At 38.9% G+C, this 24,085-nt stretch overlaps 1 protein-coding gene across 3 annotated transcripts in view; it reads right to left on the bottom strand.

The window, feature by feature from the left end:
• Window positions 1-4,138: 4,138 nt before the first annotated feature.
• The window catches only part of SCP2 (sterol carrier protein 2), a 92,936-nt gene continuing 72,989 nt past the window's right edge, over window positions 4,139-24,085 (bottom strand). For 2 of the 3 annotated variants that reach the window (XM_090269480.1, XM_090269481.1), the window contains exons 14-16: window positions 18,023-18,152; window positions 9,801-9,880; window positions 4,139-4,821 (exon numbers count right to left, since the gene is read on the bottom strand). In XM_090269480.1, the coding sequence (XP_090125606.1) occupies window positions 4,726-4,821; window positions 9,801-9,880; window positions 18,023-18,152 (306 nt within the window). In that variant the 3' untranslated portion in view covers window positions 4,139-4,725. The remainder of the gene's footprint in view (window positions 4,822-9,800; window positions 9,881-18,022; window positions 18,153-24,085) is intronic. The other variant, XM_090269483.1, reaches the window with a different exon arrangement.

Genomic DNA, 24,085 nt, shown 5'->3' with positions numbered 1-24,085 from the left:
AGATATTGTATTAATACTAGTGACATGAGGGTAAATAACACAAGAGTTTCTATCCTTACGGTATTCAGTCTAATGAGACTCCTAAAAAAAAATTAACAACATCCCCCTTGTGTAGGGGAAGAAACCAAAGGCTGGTGATGCTTAAATGCCTTGTCGTAACTTAGTTTCCAGACTCTTCTGATCACACCTCAGTGACTCCTCTGCACCCCCAGCTCCACCCTGGCTTCCTAATCATGCTCTCCATTATTGTTTTGCTATGTATGCAACAAAGATTGTAGAAGCCTGAGTGCTAGAATTCATCGAGGCAAGTACCGCAGCAAGAGTACAGATTTTAATGCACACAGAAGCCACTAGGCCACTCTTTAAAAAATATGTAATAAAAGCACAACAAAGTGACTTTTTGTATTTATTACTTTGGGCTGCTTCAATCGTAAGTTGAACTCTGTTCTGAGAAGCTGCAAATATTTTCAGAAAAAGAGCTGGATAGGTCAGGCTAACAGAAAATTTTTAATGTTCTCTTTCATCATCAGGGCAACAGAAGGTCATTGTAATAGAGAATGTATTTCCGTGACAAGGTTCCTATCCTCAGAAATGGCCCTTGTGAATATAAAATTGTTATTCAGCATATCTTATTTATTCAGTTAACGAGGGTAAGCCAAGACTTTGTGCTGGGGTTATCAAAATGGATGCAAGAGATGTTGTTCTCCCTACCCTACGGAGCTCTCTGTTCAGTGGGAGACAGCAATAAATTAATACAAAGGAATGATTAGCTCTGTCTGTGACAAAGAGGACAACTTCCTGAAAGCTAAGGCATGAAAAGGAATTTGCCAAAGGGATAAGGTAGGGGGCTGGGGAAGGGAGAGACTAGTGAGGGTTGGCACACAGAACAGCACATGTAAGGTGGCCTAATCTAGAACTGAAAGTAGTAGCTCAAGTGCTTACTCTGTATTAACCACTTGGAAACTGAACATATCACTGCCAAATAGAACTTTTCTGTTATTACTCAAGCTCTTTATGAAACCAATTCCAATCTAGCTTTTATCCCTACTACTCCACTGATACTGATTTTGTAGTGACCACCAGTGACTTCTATGTTGCCAAATTTGCCAAATTTAATTCAGTAGATGCTTTTGGGACATCATCCTACTTGCCTCACAGTCACATAGGACACAGCTAAGCATTCCCACCCTTTGGCTATACTGTACTGTCTTCTGGGGGAAACTTCCCTCCACCTCTCTCGTCCTCTTCCTCATTCCTGCTTCCAGATTCCTCCTCCTCTACCTGATATCTAAAGGCTGAAGTTCCTCAAGGCTTACTCCAACCCACTTCCCTCCCTCCCCAGGTGCTATCAGCCATTCCAGTAGCTTTAAAGACCATCCCATGCTTGTGACTCCAAGCTGACCTTACCTTCGAGCTCATCTTGTAAATCCAACTGCCTCCTTGAAATCTTCACTGGGAAACCCCTCAGACATCTCCAAGTTAAGTTCAAAAGTGTTACTTATTGTTTCAACCACTCTCTCTAAAACCTGCTGGTCTCTTCATCATTCCAGTCATGACACACTATTCACCAGGCCAGTCACTGGAAGTCATTCTTGCTCCTCTGTCCAGTCACCAAGTCTGTCAGCTCTACCTCCACTTACTTTTGCACTTCTATCTCCACCACTGACACCCAAGTCCAGCAGACCATCTTCTTGCACTGGTCACCCACTGTCCAGCCCCTACACTCAGTACACTCTCCACAGAGCAGCTACAGTGACAGTTTAAGTCATTTCATTCCTCTGCCAACAGCCCTTCTGCAATGGGCATCAGTTCTTTCACAAATATTCCAACTCTATTCTCTCCTTCCGGGACATGGTAAGACTGTGAAGTTAGGGGCAGGGGACATGTGACCTTCTTTGGATAATGAAATGGAAGCAAAAATGATATGGATCACTTCTGGGTGGAAACTTTAAGCACCAACAATAGGGGGAAAATGGGAGACATCTGTTATAGTGTCAACTATATATATATATAAATATATATATATATATATTTATATATGTGTGTGTGTGTATGTAAAGAGCCAAGGTGTACTTTACATTTTTCTCTTCCTATGCCATGATTTGACCACAATGTTCCAGAAAGTACCTGCTCCATTACCCTGGATTCCTGACTTAAAATATGATGGCAAAGTGGATATGCAGCATGAGTGAGAAATAACACACGTAAAGCTACACCTTCAACAGCCCCCAACTGCACTAAGAATGACATACAGATGCCTTACCATAACAGATTCCAACATAATTAGCTCCTGTGTACCTATCCCACCTCAGCTTGGGCCTTGTCTTCCCGTTCACTATATTCCTCTCACACTGGCCTCCTTGCAATTTTTGGAACATGTCAAGCCCCTTTCTACCCTTTTATGCAATGTTCTTTATATGGATCATTCCTCAACCTTTATTTATTTATTTTTTAATTTTTATCCTCGCCTGAGGGCATGCTCACTCATTTTAGAGGGGAAAGGGAAGAAGAGTGAGTGGGAGAGAAACATGGATGTGAGAGAAACATTGATCGCCTCTTGCACGCTCCCCAACTGGGGTCCAAACCCGCACCCTAGCATGTGCCCCAACCAGGAATCAAACCCACAAGCTTTAGGTTTATGGGACTACACTTCAACCAACTGAGCCACACCGGCCAGGGCCTGACCTTTAGATCTCAGTTTAGGTATTACCTCCTCGGAGGTGTCTCCCTAACCACTTTATCAAAGGAGACCCCTCACCGTGATTCTCCATCGCAGCACCCTGACCATTTCCTGCATGGCGCACCAGTCTGTAATAACTGTTCATCTCTTTGACTGACTGTCTCTTCCACTGGACTGTAAGTACCGTGAGGGGAGGAGCTCACCACTATCTCCAGTGACTAGCATTGTACCCTTAAAATAGCACCTATATAAGGTAAGCACTTAATAAATACTTATTCAATGAATGAACAAATTTTAAAAAGACTCAAAAAGTAGGATATAAGAAAACACCATAGACATTATATCACACATCACAGAAGTCTATTTCAGGTATCTCGTTATCTGGGACCAGTGAAGGCAGAAAGACGAAGTGAATCCAAACTACAGATATATCAGACATTTTGTGGGAACTTTTTTCTTGAAGTCTTTCATCTCAGAGTAAGAAGCTACTATAACTAAGCTACTGTGTTCTGAATTCATTTTATGGGACTTGAGACCAACTTATATGGGCTTAATTTACCATCTTTCCCCATCACCAAATGCTATTCTGCTGGCCACAGAACACGAAAAGCTAAATGGTCTAAGGGGATCTGATCCACGGCCCTGATTTGATTAGCACAGTCCCCAAGCATCTAAACAAATGAAACCACCTGGCTTTTTGCCTCTGACTACCTTCAGGTAAAGTAACTGGTTTACAATAGAAAGGCAGGGGCCTGGATAACTCCCAAACAGTTCTTCTGGGCTCTGAATACTCTCAGAAAATGATCAGAGCATAAGAAACCTTAGAGACCATATACTTAAATCCCCTCTTTTAACAGTTGAGCAAACAGGCCAAACAGGCAGTTACTTATTTGCCTCTGAGAAGAAAGACTCCTGGCTCCTAGTCAAGTGCTCCTTCCACAACAACACATGGCCTCCTAATCAGAACCAGTGATGATGCCAAAGTCACCAGTAGATAATGTCTAGATGGCACAGGCTGTAAATCCAATGTTTCTCTTTCTCTTAATCTCCTTCATTGAGAAAACCCTGAATTAACAGAACAAACACAATACAAACAATGGAGATCAGGAAGAGCTATTTTAATTTTCTATTAAACATTCTTTAAGCATTATTTTACCTTACATCTTACTAAGTTATAAGAAATAACATTAGCATTAGAAAAACTAGGAAGAAAGATAAATGTGGATAATTAATTAAACTACATAATGAGAAGGAAAATTATAACAAAGGACTGAGAGCTTTATAAACTTAAATGAATATGAAATTATAATTTTAAAACTGTGCATCTCAGAGCAAATTTTGTTAAAACTATTTAACACTGATTTTTCAAGAAGGAAACCTATTTAAAAATATTTTTTATTTTAAAAATAGGCCAGTGTTCAGCTATAAACACCCCCAACCACCGCCCCCCCGCCCCCCCCCCCCCCCCGCCCCAAGATCTGATTGTATTTCTTTTATTTAGATTTGGGAAGAAAATATCATTCTAATGGCACAAAAAATGCAAAATTTACAAATTTTTTAAAATCCCAGTACAGAATTTTAAAAACTAGTAATGGAAAATAGATTAAGGTCATTAATTACACAAACTAATTACTGGCCAGCTCCTGATATTTTTTTTCTCCCCTAATTCTCCCAAGGAAAACTTATATTGAATCTTCAGTAAAACAGTCCTTAAATAGACTTCATAAGCAAAATGAGAACTTTTGTTTACATAGTTTTTGGATTTTGCTGTTCCTAATTTTATACTGAAACTCAGTTTTACCCAAACCATAATTACCATATTAACTTTGTAATGCACAGTTGTATGCAATTCAGCAAAGCAGTAGTATACCACCAGGCTCTATTCACCCAGAGCTTAGGAAAAACAGGATTGGTCATACCCATTTAAAAACAAATCCTGTGCGATTGGCCAACACATGGTTTCAGGCTAAGTTCTGACAATGAAATATATGGATATATATCTATAAGTTTCATCTTGATTTTCAAAGGAAGGCACAGGAAGCTCTTCACAGCTTAGCTTTGCCCGGCTGGAGCTGAAGATTTTGCAACTTCATAGCCATACCCATGTTGCCAGCGATTTTCAATTTGCCTTGAAAGAAGGCCTGTGAGTAAGAAGAAAAAAATTGATTACTTGGCATTTTCTGTTTTGAGATTGCTGATATTTGTAGACTGTCCAGCCCTGAGATCACTTATTCATCAGGTCTCTTATACTTTCTTCAAAATATGAAATTCAGCTTTCAGATTTAGAAGCAGATTCTTTAAAAGGAAGGAACTGTAAAAGCCATGCTTTATACAGAGCAGTCAAAAGGCAAGTATCTTCTCTTAGAAATGGAGTCTGCCTTTACCTGCCTTCCTTAATGGTGCTACATTTTCCAAATGTTAGGGTAAGTAGGTTCACATTAGATTGATATCATTTAAAGACATTACATGTGGATCAGGAATATGAACTAAAAAGTTCAAAAGTCTGCTGAGAGAAAAAGCACATGCATAACACCCTTAGAAACTCTTGGAATACGTACAATATAGATGAAATACCACCATTTTTTTCCCTCCTTTTTTGGTCTTCACAATAAAGGACTTCTCCCTACAGAGGGAGGCCAGGCAGCCTGCTGAGGCTGAGGTGCTTGTGTTCATCTTTGGCTCAGTAAGAAGCATCAAACCAATCCGAAGTGCAGAGCCACAATTTGTTCCATGTAACAACTGCCTGGGATTAGATCACATGATGCTTGCTAAATTTATCATGTAACAAAATCCCAGGAAAACTGGAGAAATAGCAAAATTGGGAACACAGCCAGATTTCCCTGCTATGATCTCAGTCTTTTAACTGAATTCTTAAAATAAGTAAGGGCTAAATGAAAAAAGTTCCTGGTAGTCTTAGCTTTTTAACAAGTACATTAAGAAGTCAGCAGGTAAGCTCAGTTGGTTAGAGCATCGTCCCCTATATGCTAAGGGTGCGGGTTCAATCCCTGGTCAGGGCACATACAAGAATCAACCAATGAAGGCATAAATAAGTGCAACAACAAATCGATATGTCTATGTCTGTCTCTCTCTCTCTCTCAAATCAACTTTTAAAAAAGAAAAAAAATAGAAGTTAGGAGCTCTTCTGCCTCATCCATGGGAATGCAGAGAGTTCTGTTTTTTCTACACCTTCTAGTAAGGGTGACTAATTCCTTTTTTTTTCCCTCCTCTGTCTGGACAAACTAAATATTTCCTTCCTATATGGCACACAGCCTTCTGTCTGATGACTTAAAGGTCAGGTGTCTCAGAACACAATATATTTAACATATGTCCTTTTAAAATATGGACCAGTGGTACCTAGAAGAGAAATTGACCATCTTTCCATTTTTTAAAATTAAAAGACAAAATGAGTTTTTATTTAGTAATTATTAGCGAGAACACACAAATCTTCACCCTTTAGAGAACTCAAACATAAGAACCGTTTTAATCTGGCCCCTCGGTGTTCTTTGTATGTGCTTGCTGATGAAGAGCACATTGCTTTGTTTCAACTGAAGCCAAACACTGAAATTATAATTTCCACTGCATTTAATGGTTTCCAGTCAAATCCTCTACTGAACATAATGGAAGGTGCAGAAAGGAAGGCCATTAGCACGTTAATAGAAAGGTCTGTCATTTTTATCTTTAATTCCTTTGTGTGCTAACAGGTGCTCAAGAAAAACAACCTGACACTTTACTCCCCCAAACAGGTGGTAAACAGATAAATGGAGAGAACTGAGGGTGGTTGATGTGTGAAGTCTGATCACCCTGCCAAGGAAGTGCATGGAGTGAGTGCACAGTGGAATGAGGAACAGTGGGTGGGGAGGAGGCCGACAGCCAGCTCCTATACTGGTGGCCTCTGCTCTGTCCAGATTTTTGGAGTGAGCTCAGTGGGTGGAAATGTCAGTGCCAATGGTGTGTATTCAGTTGAAACAGCAGAGATGCATATCTCTCGTTTGTCAGCGCATTAACTGAAATATGCTTAGCTGCTTAGAAAAAGTATTTTTAAAAGGACTGCAAAGTGACAGTCAGATTTAGTTGTTTTATCCGATCTCTAGAATCACCAAGGGACTGCAGGAGTAAGACCTAAAACAAGTCAGGTTGAGGCAATTATAAAAAATAGGTTATATCAGAAATAGACACTAGAAAAAAAATTCCATTTACTATAGCAACAAGAAAAATAAAGTACCTAGGAATAAACTTAACCAAAGAGATAGAAGACCTGTACTTGGAAAACTACAGAACACTGAAGAAAGAAATTAAGGAAGATACAAATAAATGGAGGCATATACCATGTTCATAGATGGGAAGAATCATCATTAAAATGGCCATACTACCCAAAGCAATTTATAGATTCAACTCAATCCCTATTAAAATGCCAGTGACACATTTCACAGGCCTAGAACAAATACTTTAAAAATTTATATGGAACCAAAAAAGACCCCGAATAGACAAAGCAATCTTGAGACAAAAAAACACAGTAGGAGGAATCACGATACCTGACATCAAACTACTGTATACTACAAAGCCACTGTAATCAAAACAGCCTGGTACTGGCATAAGAACAGACGTATAGATCAATGTAAGAGAACAGAGAGCCCAGAAATAAATCCTGGTCTATATGGTCAACTAATATTTGACAAAGGGGGAAGGAACATAAAATAGAGTGAGAAGAGCCTCCTCAACAAATGGTGCTGTGAGAACTGGACAGGGACATGCAAAAAAATGAAACTAGACCACCAACTTACACCACACACCAGAATAAACTCAAGGTGGATCAAAGACTTAAATGTAAGCCGTGACACCATAAAAGTCCTAGAGGAAAACATAGGCAGGAAAATGTCAGATATCCCATGTAGCAACATTTTCACTGATACATCTTCTAAGGCAAGGGAAATAAAGGAAAGAATAAACAAAGGGGACTACATCAAACTAAAGAGTTTCTGCTCAACAAAAGAAAACATCAGCAAGATGAAAAGGGAACCAACCATATTCACCAATGATACCTCAGACAAGGGATTGATCTCCAAAGTATATAAAGAACTTACACATCTCAACACCAAGCAGACAGACAGCCCAATAAAAAAATGGGCAAAGGATCTGAACAAACATTTCTCCAAGGAGGACATACAGAGGGTCCATAGACATATGAAAGAATGCTCAACATCACTAGCCACCAGAGAGAGGCAAATAAAAACCACAATGAGATACCACCTCACACCAGTCAGAATGGCCACCATCAACAAATCAACAAACAGCAAATGCTGGCGAGGATGTGGAGAAAGGGGAACCCTAGTGCACTGTTGGTGGGAATGCAGACTGGTGCAGCCACTAAGGAAAACAGTTTGGAATTTCCTCAAAAAACTAAAAATGGAACTGCCTTTTGAACCAGCAATTCCACTGCTAGGATTATACCCGAAGAATCCTAAAACCCCAATTCAAAAGAACCTATGCACCCCTATGTTCATAGCAGCACTATTTACAATAGCCAAGTGCTGGAAACAACCTAAGTGCCCATCAGTAGATGAGTGGATCAAAAACTGTGGTACATTTACACAATGGAATACTATGCAGCAGAAAGAAAGAAGGAACTCCTGCCATTTGTGACAACATGGATGGAACTAGAGAGAATTATGCTTAGTGAAATAAGCCAGGCAAAGAAAGCAAAATACCATATGATATCACCTAATACAGGAGACTAATGAACAACACCAACAAATGAACAAAACTGAACCAGAGGCATGTAAACAAGGAACAGAGTAACAGTGATCAGGGGGACGGGGGGGAAGGAGAGAAGGGGGATAAGTAGGGAAGGGTTTAGTAAAGGAACTAGTATAAATAACCCATGGACATGGACAACTGGGTGGGGATTGACTGTGGGAGAAGGGGTGGGCTAGATATGGGGGAGCAATGGGGGAAAAAGGGGGACAACTGTAATAGAAAAACAATAAAAATAAATTAAAAGGAAAAAAAATTCTATCTTAGAGTTTCTAGTTCTATGAAGTTTTCAATCTTCTCTTTGTTCTTGGACATAGAGAACATAATTGTTTTAAGGTCCAAGTGCGATAAAACTAATATCATGATGCCTGTGGGCCTGATCTTATTGTTCGGTCTTCTTGCTAAAAATAAAATAAAATAAAATAAAAAATAAGGTTACAATGGAAAGAAGCACCTTAGTTTCCCTGCTAGTATCTATGGCTCATGGAAAGCTCAATATACAGTGGTCTGTTCACCACTATGCAACCAAAGAGTACAAGACCCTTGGCAATCTGGGCAACTCAAGACAAATGCAATATGATCCCACAACTGTGAAAACTTAAAAAAGGTCAGGCATCGTGCTAAGCCCTGGAGACAAGAAGACAAGTAAGACGTGGTTTGTTTCCTTAAGATAACCATAATCTAATGGGGAAGAAAGGCACATTAGGACACATATCAACCATGTGACAAGTGCTAAGCGAACAGCCCAGGAAGTGGAACAGAAGAGGGACTGGCTATAGCTCCCCAACAACTTAGAAGGAGGTCTCTGGAAATAACATCTGAGCTTAATTAGAGAGACCAGGGGTTTATCAGGGAAGGACAGCTCGGCAACAGCACGGGCAGACACAAAACGTAAGAGGTCACACCTGGTTCACGCTCTCCCTGCTTCCACCTGCATTGTTCCTACTCTCCATGTGTGCACCGCTCACTTCTGAGCCCCTAGAACTCAGCTCATGTCACTTCCTCTACGAGCCTTCCTCTGATGGCCCAGGAAGTCATGGCCACACCTTCCTCCGCCCTTCCAGACCACAAGCTAGACGTGGCACCTCAGATATCTGGCTGCACTTACTCTTGCAGATCTGTCTTGTACCAAACTGGTGAAGCCCTGAGCATGGGGATTATGTCTTCTTCATCTGGGTGTTTCCTGCACACAGGACAGTATCTAGCACATGCTTTGCTCCACAAGTGTTTGTCATTTGTTAGGCGAACACCGAGTTTTGTGGGTTTGACCACTTGGCACTTTATGAGGTGAGACTGAGGCAGGAGATAACGTGGAATAGGCTAAAAGACCCCACCTACTGGAAGGATATAGGCACCTTTATATACTTACCGATTGAGGATTCATTTTACCAGTCATTAAAGCCATTAAGTCCGAGTCAGCCATTGTGATTGTGCAGTCAGCCTTCTTATCTAAACCAGAGACACAGGAAAAGGAAAGAGAAAGAGGGAGTGTTCAGTTTTATGTATACATTTTAGTCAAAAGCCACCGACTGCAACAGAATCACATCCAGTACCGGAGCAGGAGTGTGTAGGGACGGGCACTCTATGGCGGCCCAGTAAAAAATGGCATAAATTACATGCAACCTTAACATTTAACAAGAGAGAACTGATTAAATAAATGATGGTAGTGTAAACAATCATTTGTTCAACAGATATTCTAAAAGCATCTAGATGTGCTAAGTATTTTTAAAAGATTTTATTTGTCTATTTTTAGAGGGGTAGGGAGGGAGACTTTTCGTAGTATCTTTTAATTTGTTAATCATGAAAATGTATTACCTATTCTAAAAGCAAATAAATAAAAATTTTAAAGATAATCATTTAAAGCCACCTATTTATTTTACAAGTAAAACAATATTTTATAAAAAAAAGAATGACTATTAATATTCTTAATTTTAAGAGATTTTGTACAGTCTTTTATTTTTTTAATTTATTTTATTAAATTTTTTTAGAGGGAGAGAAACGTTGACGTGAGAATGAAACATCTATCCGCTGTCTCTCACACGGCCCCAGCCAGGGACCTGGCCCACAACCCAGGCATGTTCCCCGACCCTGACCGGGAATTGGACCAGTGACCTTTCAGTTTGCAGGACAACACCCAACCCCCTGAGCCACACCAGTCACGGCTAAGTTGTTTTTTGTTTGTTTGTTTTTTAAATCCTCACCCAAGGACATTTTCATTTGCTTTTTGGTGGGGAGAGAGACAGAGAGGAAGGGAGAGAGAGAAACATCGGTGTGAGAGAAGCATCAAGAGAGAAGCATCGATCAGCTGCCTCCATATACACCCAGACCTGGGATCTGCGCTGGGACCAGGAATCCTAGATGTCTGGACCGTGGGTCACATGTACCTGTGCCCGGACTGGGAATGAACCCACAACCTATGGGCCCTGACTGGTAGTCAAACCCGTAACCTTTCGGTCACTGGATGAACTTCCAACCAACTGAGCCACACTGGCCAGGGCAGGGCTAAGTTGTTGCTGTTTTTAATTCTGAGGACTTTTAATGGATAGTCTACTGACATTCTTAAGAATACTAAAAGCAAAAAACAGTTTTCTGTTAATATATCATTGAGGGTTTCAGCTCTTAGATTTTTCCTAGTTTCCTATGAACTGGTAAACATCTAAGAGCTTTTATTTTAATAAATACTTTAAACATCTCAAGTTAAATTCAGTATTTCATATTATAATCTGCCCTATACTCCTGCTGTCCCTTTCTCTGCTCTACTTTTGTTTAAATAAAAGTGTGTGTGTGTATATATACACATACATATAGATAAATAATGCTATAGTCATTTAATGGGATACAATACAACCATTACATGATATGGATCTACATTTATTGGCCTGAAAAAATTTTAATGTTATACTGTTCATGATACTGCTATACAAGCCAGTTAAAAAACAAACTGTAAGCATGATCCCATTTTTGCATAAAGATATTCAATTATATATGTTTATATGAAAAACATCTGTAAACTTAGACACTAATATATTAATAAGTTATTGTGGTGTACAGACGAAAGGTGACCCCCACGATCCCTGCCTCCTGGTGTTCATGCCTTTGTACAATCCCCTCCCCTTGAGTGTGGGCAGAATCTGTGACTTGCTTCTAGGCAACAAATGTAGCAAAAGTGATGGGATGTCATCCCTGTGGTTCTGTAATGTTACGTCAGACTCTGTCTTGCTAGCAGACTCACTCTTACTCTCCCCTTCTGGCCTTGCATAAGCTAGCTTCCATGCTGTGAAGTGGGTGTGGAGAGAGCCACGCAGCAGGTTACCCACCTTTAGGAGCAGAGGGCAGACTCTGGCCTGCAGCCAGTAAAAAACTAAAGCTGTCATTCTCACGGCTGCAAGGAAATGAATTCCGCCACAACCTGCATAAGCTTGGACACGAACCCTTCCCCTCTCAAGTCTCCAGATGACAGCCCAGGCCTGGCCAGCACCTGCACTGCAGCCTGTGAGACCCTGTGCAGAGGACCCAGCTAAGCTGTCTTCTGCCCACTTAACCATAGAAACTGGGAGGTACTCAATGTGTGCATTGTTTTAAGCCACTGAGTTCATGTAGTAATTTGTTCTGCAGTAATAGATAATGAACACAGTTATCTAGAGCAAGGTTTAACAAACTTCTGTAAAGAATCAGACACTAATAGTTTACAGGCTTTGTGGGCCATCAGATCTCTGTTTTAACTGCTCAGCTCTGTGTCCATATCTCAAAAGCAGCCACAGAGAGAACAAATGAGTGTGGCTACAGGGTGGGCAAAAGTACAATAGGTTTACAGTTGTTCATATGGAAAATAATAAAACAATTAATGAATAACAGTAATAATAAACTGTGTTTTGCCTACTCACAATTGTAAACCTACTTTTGCCCCACATATTTTCAAAACAGAGCGTACCCAGAGGGAGAAAATATTTATAATTCATATATCTAACAAAGAACTTGTATCCAGACATATATTTTAAAAAAAACTCCTACTATTCAATTAGAAAAGATTAGATAACCCAATAAACGATGAGCAAATAACCAACAGGCAGTGTACAAAAGAGGATCTCCGAAGGGCAAGAAAAGCACATGAAACAAGTGTTCAACGTTGTCAGCCCTCAGGAAACTGCAAGTGAGAAGCAGGGATGAGACACTACTATGTATCAACTAGAATGAAGGCTTAAAAAAAGACGAGGATGAGGAGCACCTGACGGACCAGTGCTGGAGGGACTGGAAAACAGTACAGCCACTTTAGAAAACAGTCTGGAAGTTTCTTATAAAGCTAACCATATACACGCCAAATGGACTAGCAGTCCCAAGAAAAATGAAAGCATGTCCACACAAAAACCTATATGTGAATGTTGTTAGTGGCTTTATTCAAATTGCCCAAAGCTGGAGAAAAACCAAACGTGCACTTACTGGTAAATGGATCAACTACTCAGCCACAAAAAGGAACAAACTACTGAAGGCGCGGGGATAAATCTCAGTGAAGAAAGCAGGCTCCAGAAGCTGCATACCGTCTGATTCCATTTATAAGACATTCTGGGAAAAGTAAAGCTACAGGGACAGACGTTAGCTTGGTGGTTGCCAGGGCCTGAGCATGCCAGAAAAGGATTGGCTATAGACGGACATGAAGATGCTTTCTGGGGGGATGGAAATATTCTATATCTTGTTTATTGGTGGTGGCTACAAAACTGTATGCGTTTGTCTAAATTCATGTATATTATACCTCAATTAACCTAACTAAAAAAAAAAAAAACTGACAGTACCATGTACCATCAAAAATGTAGAGCAAAGGAAGCCCTCATATAATGTGGAAAGGAACGCAAAATAGTATAGTCACATAAAAAAAAAAATTGTTCAGCTATATCATATCTTACAATTTAGTATTTCACTCCTGGTTATATGCCAGATAAAATGAGTATATATGTCCACTAAAAGACACATGAGAATGTTCATAACAGCTTTATTTATAAGGCCCCAAAATGGAAACACTGCAAAGATACATCAACCATGGAATGAATAAACGAATTCTGTTGCATTCACATAGTAAAAATGAACTACCACTACATGCAACAATATTAATGAATCTTACAATGCTGAGCAAAAGAAGAAAGACCTAAAAGAGTAAATATTGCATGGTTCCGTTATATGAATTTCCAAAACAAGCAAACAAAAATCAATCTATGGTAGTATAATTCGGAATAGTGGCTCCTTTGGGAGTGGGCAGTGATGGGCAGAGGTGTGAGGTGTGAAGGAGATTTCTGGAGTGCTGGCAACATTTTGCATCTTGATCTGGGAGATACATTCATTTGTTAACATTTATCAAGTTGTATACTTCAGATTTATGCCCTTTATTATGGGCTAGCCTTCAAAGAAATTTTATAAAAAACAAAACAAAAAACCAAGTGTTGGGTTGGATTTGGCCCATAGGCCACATTTTTCAGCCCCTGAAGTAGATGGTAGAATTACAAGAGAGATTTTTTTTTTCATTTTCTCTATCTTTTCTATTTTTTTTTACACTTAGTATATATTGCCTATATAATACAAAGTTTTTTAAATATTAATTTTAATATCATTGAAATATAATGAAGAAGTCTGTATAACAAAGACTCTAACATCTCATTGCTACATCAGCCATGTCTACCTTGGACAAATGAGAGGTTTCAACTGCAAAAGGAAAAATTCTCCAAGAAATCAAACTTACTGGCAGTGTTTTAGGCAACAGTACTCTAAAAGCTGGCTCCTCCTCACATTGAAGTTGGCCTCTTCCAGAAACCAAGTTACTTTCTATCTCACTATTCTGTTTTATTTTCTTCACTGTACTCCTCTCAAACCACCTTATGTTCCTGTAGATGTGTTGTTTTCTGTCTGCATCCGCCCCTAGAATGAAAACTGCGCGGGAACAGGGCCCTTGTAAGTTTGTTCACTGCTGTATCCTCAGGCCCTTGAAGAGAGCTTGATACAAAGGGCAATCAATAAAGTCTTGCTGAGTAAATTATTTAGAATTCCAAAGGTTATCAAATTATGGCCCAATAACTAATCTAATAATCTATGTCTTAATAAAAGAGATAGGGATTGCTATGTTCTAAACGTTTGTCTCCCCCTCCAAAATTCATATTTATGGATCCTAATGCCTGATGTTATTAGTAGGTAGGGCCTTTGGGAGGGCTCAGTACTTTTTGAAGAGACTCCCAAGAGACCACCAGCCCCTTTCACCACGTGAGCCCACAGCAAGAGGGTGCTAGCTATGAACCAGGAAGAGGGCCCACATCAAACATGACTGATCTTGATCTTGCACTTCCAGCATCTGGAACTGTGAGAAATCAATTTCTGTTGTTTATAAGCCACCCAGTCTGTGGTACATCTGTTATAGCAGCCCGAACACATAAAGATAGGGGTAAAATGTTAAATTATACCATGCACATATTATTAAATAACCAAAACAAGATTTAAAATTTGAAGAAATTTATTATATATCTTACAAGTCAGAGATAGCCCCTAAAGAGAATGAGATCCAATGGCCATTCCATCTTTGTCTCTAAGAAAATCTTGTTATCTCTTATTACTAAAAAAATTTGTGAAGCCTTGAAAATAAACCAATTTACAAATCTAGAAAATCCAGTTCACTTGTTGATATGTAACATCAAAGAGCAGGAAGAAAAAAAGGCTAGCAAATTGAGATAGTCAGTCTTGGTTTATCGTTGCACTTGATCCCAATATTATAAGAAAGGACTCTTAGTCATTGAAAGGTGGCTTTAAGAAGTGAAGTCTGTTGCAGGTTCTGCTATTGTTGCTGATGTAATATCAGCATTTATTGAGCTCTCACTATGCCAACCAGTTCACATGCATAACCCATTTGAGCATTACAATAACTCTATGAAGATTAGAGAGGTAAAATAACTTGCTCAAGATCACACCACTAATAATCAGTTGAGCTGGGTCTGAAAGCAGATTCCTGCAGCTAAAGCCCACACTCCCAACCCTTTGGCTCAATGGCTTCCTTGTATAAGGATACAGGCCCATTCAACAGCTCAGGTTTCATTGGGCCTTCACAATTCATCAGCATCTGATGAATCCCAGATGTGTTCTCAGTTCCCCACATCTTCTTGAGGAGTCTTAGACAAGTCTAATGTGTTCAAGCAAAATTAATGTTTAATATATGGGTTGGGAAGGAAGTAATGACTTATTGAGCATTTACTATGCTAAAGTGCTTTATGTACTTTATCTCATTTAATCCCCACTACAGATCCATGAATAGAAATTGTTCTTACATTTTCTGGAAGAGACAACTGGACTCAGGGAAGATATACACCTAGCAAATGACAGAGCCAACATCTGAACCCAGGTTTGGGTGTCTCCAAAGGCTACGTATGCTCTTTCTACTGTACTTTGGGGATGGCAGACTCTGAGGCTTGCTATACCATGTTCCCCATAAAAGGGCAGAGTTGAAAACTCAAGTAAGTGCTGAGAGGGCAGAATAAAGGAATAAAAGAATAACGTGTCATATCAGATTAATCAAAGTTGGCTTCCTAGAGATACACTATGTAAGTTGTCTCAGAGATGAGAGGGGCAGAATTCATCAAGAAGGCACCTAGGCAGGAAAAAAAGATGATGGGAAATGCACAAAATCTCAAGTATAATCATTACCAAACTCTTAGAATATAAGCAAATGAAATACATTAAGTAAATCTTACTTCATTAAAAGTAAGTAAATCTCTCAACACTATGTACATGCCAAAAGAGCCAGCAATTCTCTAAGATGCCAGTTCAAACTAGGACAGGTTATTAATGCTTTAACGTAGTTGATCACTAACAAATGGTCATTTGTTGGCTGATGTAAAAGGAGCTGGCAATTTCCAGTGATGGCTTTTATTGGGTAAGCCCTATCTCAGTGCCACTCCTGGCTGCCAACACGTGTCAGTTTCAGCAGAAATTCCCTTGCCCCAGGGTAAGATCCATTCAGGTCTAGGATGGGGCACCTAATGAGGGGAGAGCTCAGCGCATGAGTCCATATGCAGGGAGCAACAGCTTTCCATAAGCATATTATCTTTTGTGACAATCACAGATAACAAAACAGAAAAATAAATCTAAATCATCTTAACATCTGCCTGGGCATATCAGAATAGAATCCTGAAATATCTATAACCCTTCAGTAATTAAAAAACATTGGCACTGTTTCCCAAAAGTTCTTTTTATTTCTAAAAGCTACAATCTAGATGGAGCAGCTCATAGAAGTCATAGTTATTTTTCTGTCCGTTTTGAGAAAGAAAAAAAAAGACTATATGTAATTCAGGAGCTTTTCACAACCATGCCGTCCTGTCTGCACCAGATGGAGGGCCTTACTACTGCTCAGCTTTTCCTTTGTTAATCTCTAGTTGGTTCCTTATTTAACAGCGCTTATAACACTGCTATTAACATTTTTCCTATCTTCAAGCTCTCAACTCTATTCCAGATGCTCTGCCAACCTCCTCTCTACTTCAAAATGCCCCAGAATATTTATCTACCCTGTCAGAAAAAGCAGTCTCCGTCCCTCCTTGCTAAGGCTAACCTTCCGCTTCCTTCCACCTGTGCTACTGACGTCAACCTGTCCTCCAGGAACACCCTCAAAAATGTATCAAAAATGAACTCGTACCATCTTCGATAAACCTCCTTCTCCTACACAGCTTCCAGGTCCCATCAACTTCACCCCAAATATCCTCGGCAATGACCCTTTTTTCTCACTGCCAACAATCAGGCCATCATTGCTGCTCATTTAGATGGTGGAAACGTCCATTCCCCTAACTGCTTTCGCTGCGTCTGATTTCCCTTCCCAATTCACCAGGTCTACTGCACTAGCTTCATCCTCTACAACACAGCTCTGACTCACTTCTCTTATTTTAAAAAAGCTTTAATGGCTTTATTATACATCAAATCACTTTCAAAGTCCAAAGCATGGTATTTTAAACCCTCCAAAAAGCTGGTGCTCATCCACCATATTTCTTAGTTGGGACAGGCTCTCTTCAACGAGAGAAACATAAAAAATAGCTATGGCTTACTGAATGCTTACTAAGCGTCAGTCATTCATCCTGCTGTTCATTTTTAAATTATTTACTTTACTGAACATCTACCACTTGTCAGGTACTATTCTAGGCACTGGGACTACAGCAGGGAACCTAGCAAGGAAAAAGCTCTCCCTTCATGCAGCTTACAGTTCAAGTGGGGGAAGGGATGAGCAATTAGCAAACCAATAACTAAAAAATGATATGGTACATCAGATGGTGATAAGTAAAATAAAGAAAAATAAGGAATGATAATGGAAGTTAAATAATTTATTCAAGGTTAAAATCTGTGAGTGGCAAGACCAGGACCCTCACCCAAGTTTGTCTAATTCCAAAGCCTAAGACTGGAGACTGTGGGATAGAGTCTCCCAATCTTTGGGAGGAGGCAGCTGTGACCTATTCCTATTCCCAGGGATTCACTAGTTTTAACAGGGTCCTAGAGCCAGCCCTTTTTGGGAACACCAAAGCAGACTCCCATTTTCCTCTGTGAACTCGTCCGTATTCCTATAAATGGAGTCCTTACTGCACTGACCTGAGTTAGGAAGCACTGATCCTTTGCCATTCTTCACATCCACCACCCAGGTGGCTTCTTTACCCCCAGGGCCATCCTTCACCTTGAAGGCAAAAATACCACCGATTTTCTTCACAAACTGTTCCCCTTCCTGGAAAAAGAATAACAGTGGGAGTTATATTAAGCTCCTTTCTCTGGCCTCTTCCCCAATCAAATTAAATGTTTAAATATACTTGATGTGAGCAGCTGGGCCAGCAGGGCCAGTCCCCAAGCTCCCTTAGGATCTTTTACCCAGAAAAGTCTGAAAGGCAACCAGGCAACAACTCCCTCATCTGCCAAGTCTTTTGTTAAAAATGCCTTTCTGGATACAACTGGTGGAAGGAAAAGGAGGATGGGGGAGAGGGGTGGCACGACAGCATTTTCTACCTAAATAGCCATCGTTTATCTCAATTTCTGAAAGATTCACTCTGGTGTCTCTACATGTATGAACCCCCACTTCCTCTTCCTTTCATAGGTAAAATCCTTCACATATGTTTTTGGTTTCCCACAATTAAAGATACATGGTTCTGATATCAAAGTCTTTTTTTGGTCAGCCCAGGTTCTGGATTAGTATAAAGAATTATACAAGTAATATACCATCTACAACTTACTTTTGAATCTCAAAGAATAAAGCTAGAAAAATAATCCTAGATACATATCTCTGTAGGTTGGTTTCCATTTTCCTCCCTCTCCCCTTCATTCCTACTCTGCTTCATCTTCCCTTACTGAAATGTTTACTGACTGTCACAGCGATTGGTGCAGACACTGGTCTGGGCACCAAGAATACAGAAGTAGCAGGGAGAGGGATAAGTGATAATACACCATGATGACTATGACAATATACTGGGAAAAAGGGAAACACAGGGGACTACAGAGGGAAGCACAGAGCAACAGCTAAGCCAGCTCGCAGGGTGAAGGGATAACAACCTTACACACCTTTTAAAGAAAAGAAAAAAAACAAAACAACAATAATTTTATTACAATTATTTTTCTTTAGAGAGAAAGCACATTTTACTGTGGGAAAATTAGAAAATGTCAGTAAGAAAAAAAAAGGAAAATAAAAATAATTCATAATATCATCACTCAAGTGAAAATATTTTAGTATATGGGATCATGCTGTATATACTGTTTTACAATCAACTTTTCTGTTAAATATTTATCCTCATACTGTGTCATGAAATACTCTTCTACATAATTTTAAATGACCGCATATAGTCTTTAATTGTAGAAGTGTACTATATTTAACTAATACTTTGTTGCTCAATATTTAGATTAGTTCTAACTTCTGACTCTTATAACAATGCTGTGAATAACATCTGCATATCTAAATATTTTTACATAGCCTCATTTATTTGATTAAATTCCTAGAATTAAACTTTGCTCATTAAGAACACTAAATCTGGAATCAGCAGAGGTTTAAATTCTCTACACCTCACCACTTTGATCTGTCTTCTTTATTTTAGTCATCCTAACGGGTGTGTCAATCTTTTTCTTACATATCTGAGCCTACCTAGAATCAACCATAGGTCTTAGGACTCCACAGAAGCTATTCTAAAAATATTTAGTCTAGGCCTATTTATCTCAAAAGTCATGGAGGAATTTCTTACATGTGAGTGTTCTGAAATCAACTACCAATATTTCCTAGTTATAGTAAGAAACCAAAATGACTGTCAGATTTTTTTAAGTACAAGAGAAATTCTCTTATTTTGGCTTCTCTTAAAAGATCTCACTCAAATTATTTTAAATTAACTTTAGGAAAAATTATTAAAAACTAGAATAATCTTTGGAGGGCTATAAAATTTCAAGTGCCTTTATATACATTTTTTCTGTAATCTTCCTAAAACCCTGTAAGTAGCTGGATAGGTATTAATATTAACATTGAGCAAAAAAACGGTTAAGAGCCCTTCTGACTATTCTCTATCCTGCTGCCAAAGTAATCCATCTAACTTGCATAATCTATCTAACACTTTTAGGCTTGGGTTTCTTGTCTTTTTTCTTTTTCTTTTCTCTTCTTTTCTTTTCTTTCTTCCCCCATCCCTCTCTCTCTCTCTCTCTCTCTCTCTCTCTCTCTCTCTCAATGATTTTATTTACTTACATTTAAGAGAGAGAGGAAGGGAGGGAAAAAGAGAGGGAGAGAAACATCAATGTGTGCGAGATACATCTATCGACTGTCTCTTGCTCGCCCCCAACCAGGGACTGGGCCCACAACCCAAGCATGTGCCCTGACTGGGAACTGAACCGAAGACTTTTTGGATTGCAGGCTGGCACTCAAGCCGCTGAGCCACGCCAGCCAGGGCTGGATTTCTTAAATGGCTCCCCACAGACTATAAGATGAAGTCTGTCTTTTACATATCATTCAAAATTCTTCATGATCTGAAAGATATTTATGTTATCTTCAGATACTTTTTAACCTTCCTCAGGCTTTACGTTCTAACAATACTGATCATTCTGAATTCCAGGGACATACGTGTCTCTACACCCTGTCACGGGGTCACTTACTTCCTCCTGTTCTCCATTGCCACCCCAGTCTCATCAATTCAAGTCTCAGCTTACACGCTAACTCTCTGGGAAGGCTGTTCTGTCTCTACTGCATTCTTTGATAGCCCTTTGCACATGTACCCAGGTTTCTTGTTAAAGCAGTTGTTTTTTTCTGGGAAAATTTTTCCATGTCTCTCTTCCCACTAAATTCTATGTTCCTTCAGGGGCCCCTTACATATAACTAGTAAGTAGTACTATTAGAACTCAATCCTATCTTGGTTTAACTCCAAATTCAATGTTCTTCCCACTTGACCATACCATACTGTGAAGCAGACTACATTAATACTTCCAAACCAGTTTGTAACCATAAATGAATTTTTAAAAAGTTCAGTCTTCTCCATAGTCCTTGAAATGCTTTATCCCTCAAGGTTCTGGGGAGACAATCTAGAGGAGTGGGTTAACAATGCTGGTGTGTTGGACCACTGAGCACCAGAACTTCTTTGGGGCCAGCGGCTCCTGAATACTACTTCCAGGTGCATCCATGTCATCTGGCTGCACAGTGCCTCAGGAAAAGCACTATGACAGACACCAACAAGTCAGAGCAGGAAAACACCAGCAAACAGAGAAATTCTATCTATATACTTGGAGAGAAATTCCTCCCATCTCCTTAAGACAGATATAGATTAATTTTGCACTTGCTGTTAATTTTGAGAACCATCTGATCATCTTATAAAATCACATCCTTTGGGCAATAAAACATTTTTAATTGAAGAGGGAGGGAGAGAGTTAAAAGGGAAAAGCAAATACACATTTATTGCGAAACCGGAGATCATTAATACCAAGTAAGTTCTAAGTGCCTCCTTGCCTGAAGAAAAGTACTTCTTTCTGAGTAGGTAAAAGGTCAAGGAGTAGGTCCTATTGTAAACATAATCAGAACAAAAAAAATTAAAAGAATTCAAAGAAGGGCAATGGGATATTGCTAACAAAAACAGAAGTGGAAATAAAATATCTTGCCAGGCTTCCTTTGCTAAGGCAGAAAATGCATGAATTAACAAAAGATTCCAAGACTTTCTTTCACTTTCTAGACCTGCAAACATTTAGGAAACTGACAATCGTGGGAAGGAGGGGAAAAAAAACAACAAGGGGACAAGGCCATGCAAGTGAGGTTATGTGAGGAAAGAAGAATTAAAATGGGAGCAAGAGGCATACATTTGCAAAGCTAAAAGAAGACTGTGGAATAAAAACAGCACCGCTTTGTTAATACCAATAATGAAGTAGTCAATGATTTACATCTAGCTATACCAGACACTCTCTAAACTAATTATTTTTATTTGATATTTTTTAACAGAATAAAGTTGAAAAAATGGGGCACCTTGGCAGAAGCAACTAACTATGGCTTACTCTGTAGGCAAATATGGCCGGCTTGAAACATGTTCAGGCTGAGCCCTTAAGAGTCCAATTTCATTTTACTGGACACTTTTAATGAAAGAAAAACATTTTAATGAGATAGTTGTTTCCTATTAGATTGGCAAAGATGTTTTTTAAACCAACCAACATAGCACTGGAGAAGGTCTAAAGAAAAAAGTCACTCACATGAATTATTATTAAAATTGCAAATTAGTACCCTCTTTTGGGTGGATAATTTGGCAATATGTATCAAAATGGAAAACAAACACACCCAACTACCCCACAATTTCTCCCTTAATTATTTATGCTAAGATAATCATGGCATTAAGTATTTAAAGATGAGTGCAGAAGGAAATTTATTAAACCACTGCTTCACTTACAAAATTTAAATACAACCCGAGGTTCAACATAGGAGACTAGTTAAATAGATCATGGTACATACATTCAAACATGTACTATGTGGTCACTGAGACTCATGGTAAGGATTTATATCTAAGGGCATGGAATATACTGTCAAAAAGAAAAAGCAGGTTATAAAATAAAAGGTAGTAGTCTCACACAGGTCTAGTCCCACAAGGTAGTGGTGGGACTGGTCAGCAGCAAGAGGACCGTTGCCTGCCTGCCCGGAACTGTCAGACCTCTCTATCTTGTTATCATTATGAAATCCTAGAAATTCAGGGCCCCTTGTCAAGACACATTGGTCACATTAGCTGTCCTCCTCCCCCCAAACATACTCAGTGCAATCATCTTAGATGTTAAGAAGTCCTCTGTGCTACAATAAGGGAGTTACGAGATATGCAAAATGTTTGCCATCCACACTGAGGCTCTAACACGAGTGAAAAACAGTTCAAATGCTCTGAATCCTTTTATTTCAGTCCACTCTGATCAGCTTAGTAGATATGCAATTGGAATTGTATGACTCTGGCTGTACCTGCCTTGTGAGTCTCAAAATTGAAATCAATAATAAAATCCCAAGGTGCCTTTTGTTTTGAAACAATGAAGTAAATACCTCATTTTGTCTGAAGAAAATAACTCTCTTTTAAGAGAAAAAGTTACTGTTAGATTACCTTAGTATGATTATTATCTATCAAGAACTAATTATTATACATAAAAATAGATCTATATGTATAGTATTATTTTAAAAACTCAACATGTATTGTACGATCCTAGTTATATAAAACTGTATGTTCATATACACAAAGAGATGTCTGAAAAACTGCCAACCATTGTTAACATTTTAGTGAACTCTAACGTTTCAGGGGATTTTTTATTTTTAATTTTTTAAGAGTTTGAGTCAAATTGATGACATATGACAGAGAGCAAGATCTCAAATGCTCTCATTTCAGGAGAGTTAAATTTTTTCTGTTTATGTTTCTGTATAGTGTGACTATTTTAAAATTTAGCATCTCTAAAAAAATTTTTTTATCCTCACCCAAGGACATTTTTTTCACTGCTTTTAGAGAAAGAGGAAGGGAGAGAAAGAAACACTGATGTCAGAGACAAACATCGATTGGTTGGTTGCCTACCATATGTGCCCAGACTGAGGATCAAACCCACAACCCAGGTAAGCGCCCTGACCGGGAATTGAACCCTCAGCCCTTTGGAGAAGGGACAATGCTGCAACCCATGGAGCCACACAGGCCAGGGCAAATTAAAATCATTTTTATAACAAGAAAAACAAATTAAAAACTACTTTGAAAAAAATCAAGCACAAAAGATATCTTTTTAAAAAGAGTTTTGATATTAGGTAGCTTTAAAGGCTCACTTTAAATATTCTTTTGAACAGTTCTATGTAAGATCTTTTTAATTCAGAATAAAATTACACCAAAATAAATTACAACCCCTTTACATATAAACTCTATCCATAATTATCATCTCCCTGACAAAGAAAAGATGGAGAAAAAGAGTGATAAGTGTTAGCCTTTTCTCTGAAGTTAAGATTTTAACAGCAATTTATCATAGTTCTTTATATAACTCAAATCTGGAGACTTACACATCTCTGAAATGCACTCTTACCAGAGTTACAAGGAAACCATAATAGATACTCAGATATCTAAAATACACTCAATACCTGATAATAATATATAAATTTTCAACTTGTACCACTTCATGGCAACATGTGAAATCTAGTTTCAAGGTTCTCTTTGTAGTATTTTATAT

The sequence above is a fragment of the Furipterus horrens genome, unplaced genomic scaffold, assembly GCF_987537825.1.
Source record: "Furipterus horrens unplaced genomic scaffold, mFurHor1.1.pri manual_scaffold_3, whole genome shotgun sequence".
In the NCBI taxonomy this organism is placed as follows: domain Eukaryota; kingdom Metazoa; phylum Chordata; class Mammalia; order Chiroptera; family Furipteridae; genus Furipterus; species Furipterus horrens.
This window is presented reverse-complemented; position numbering and strand designations above follow the sequence as displayed.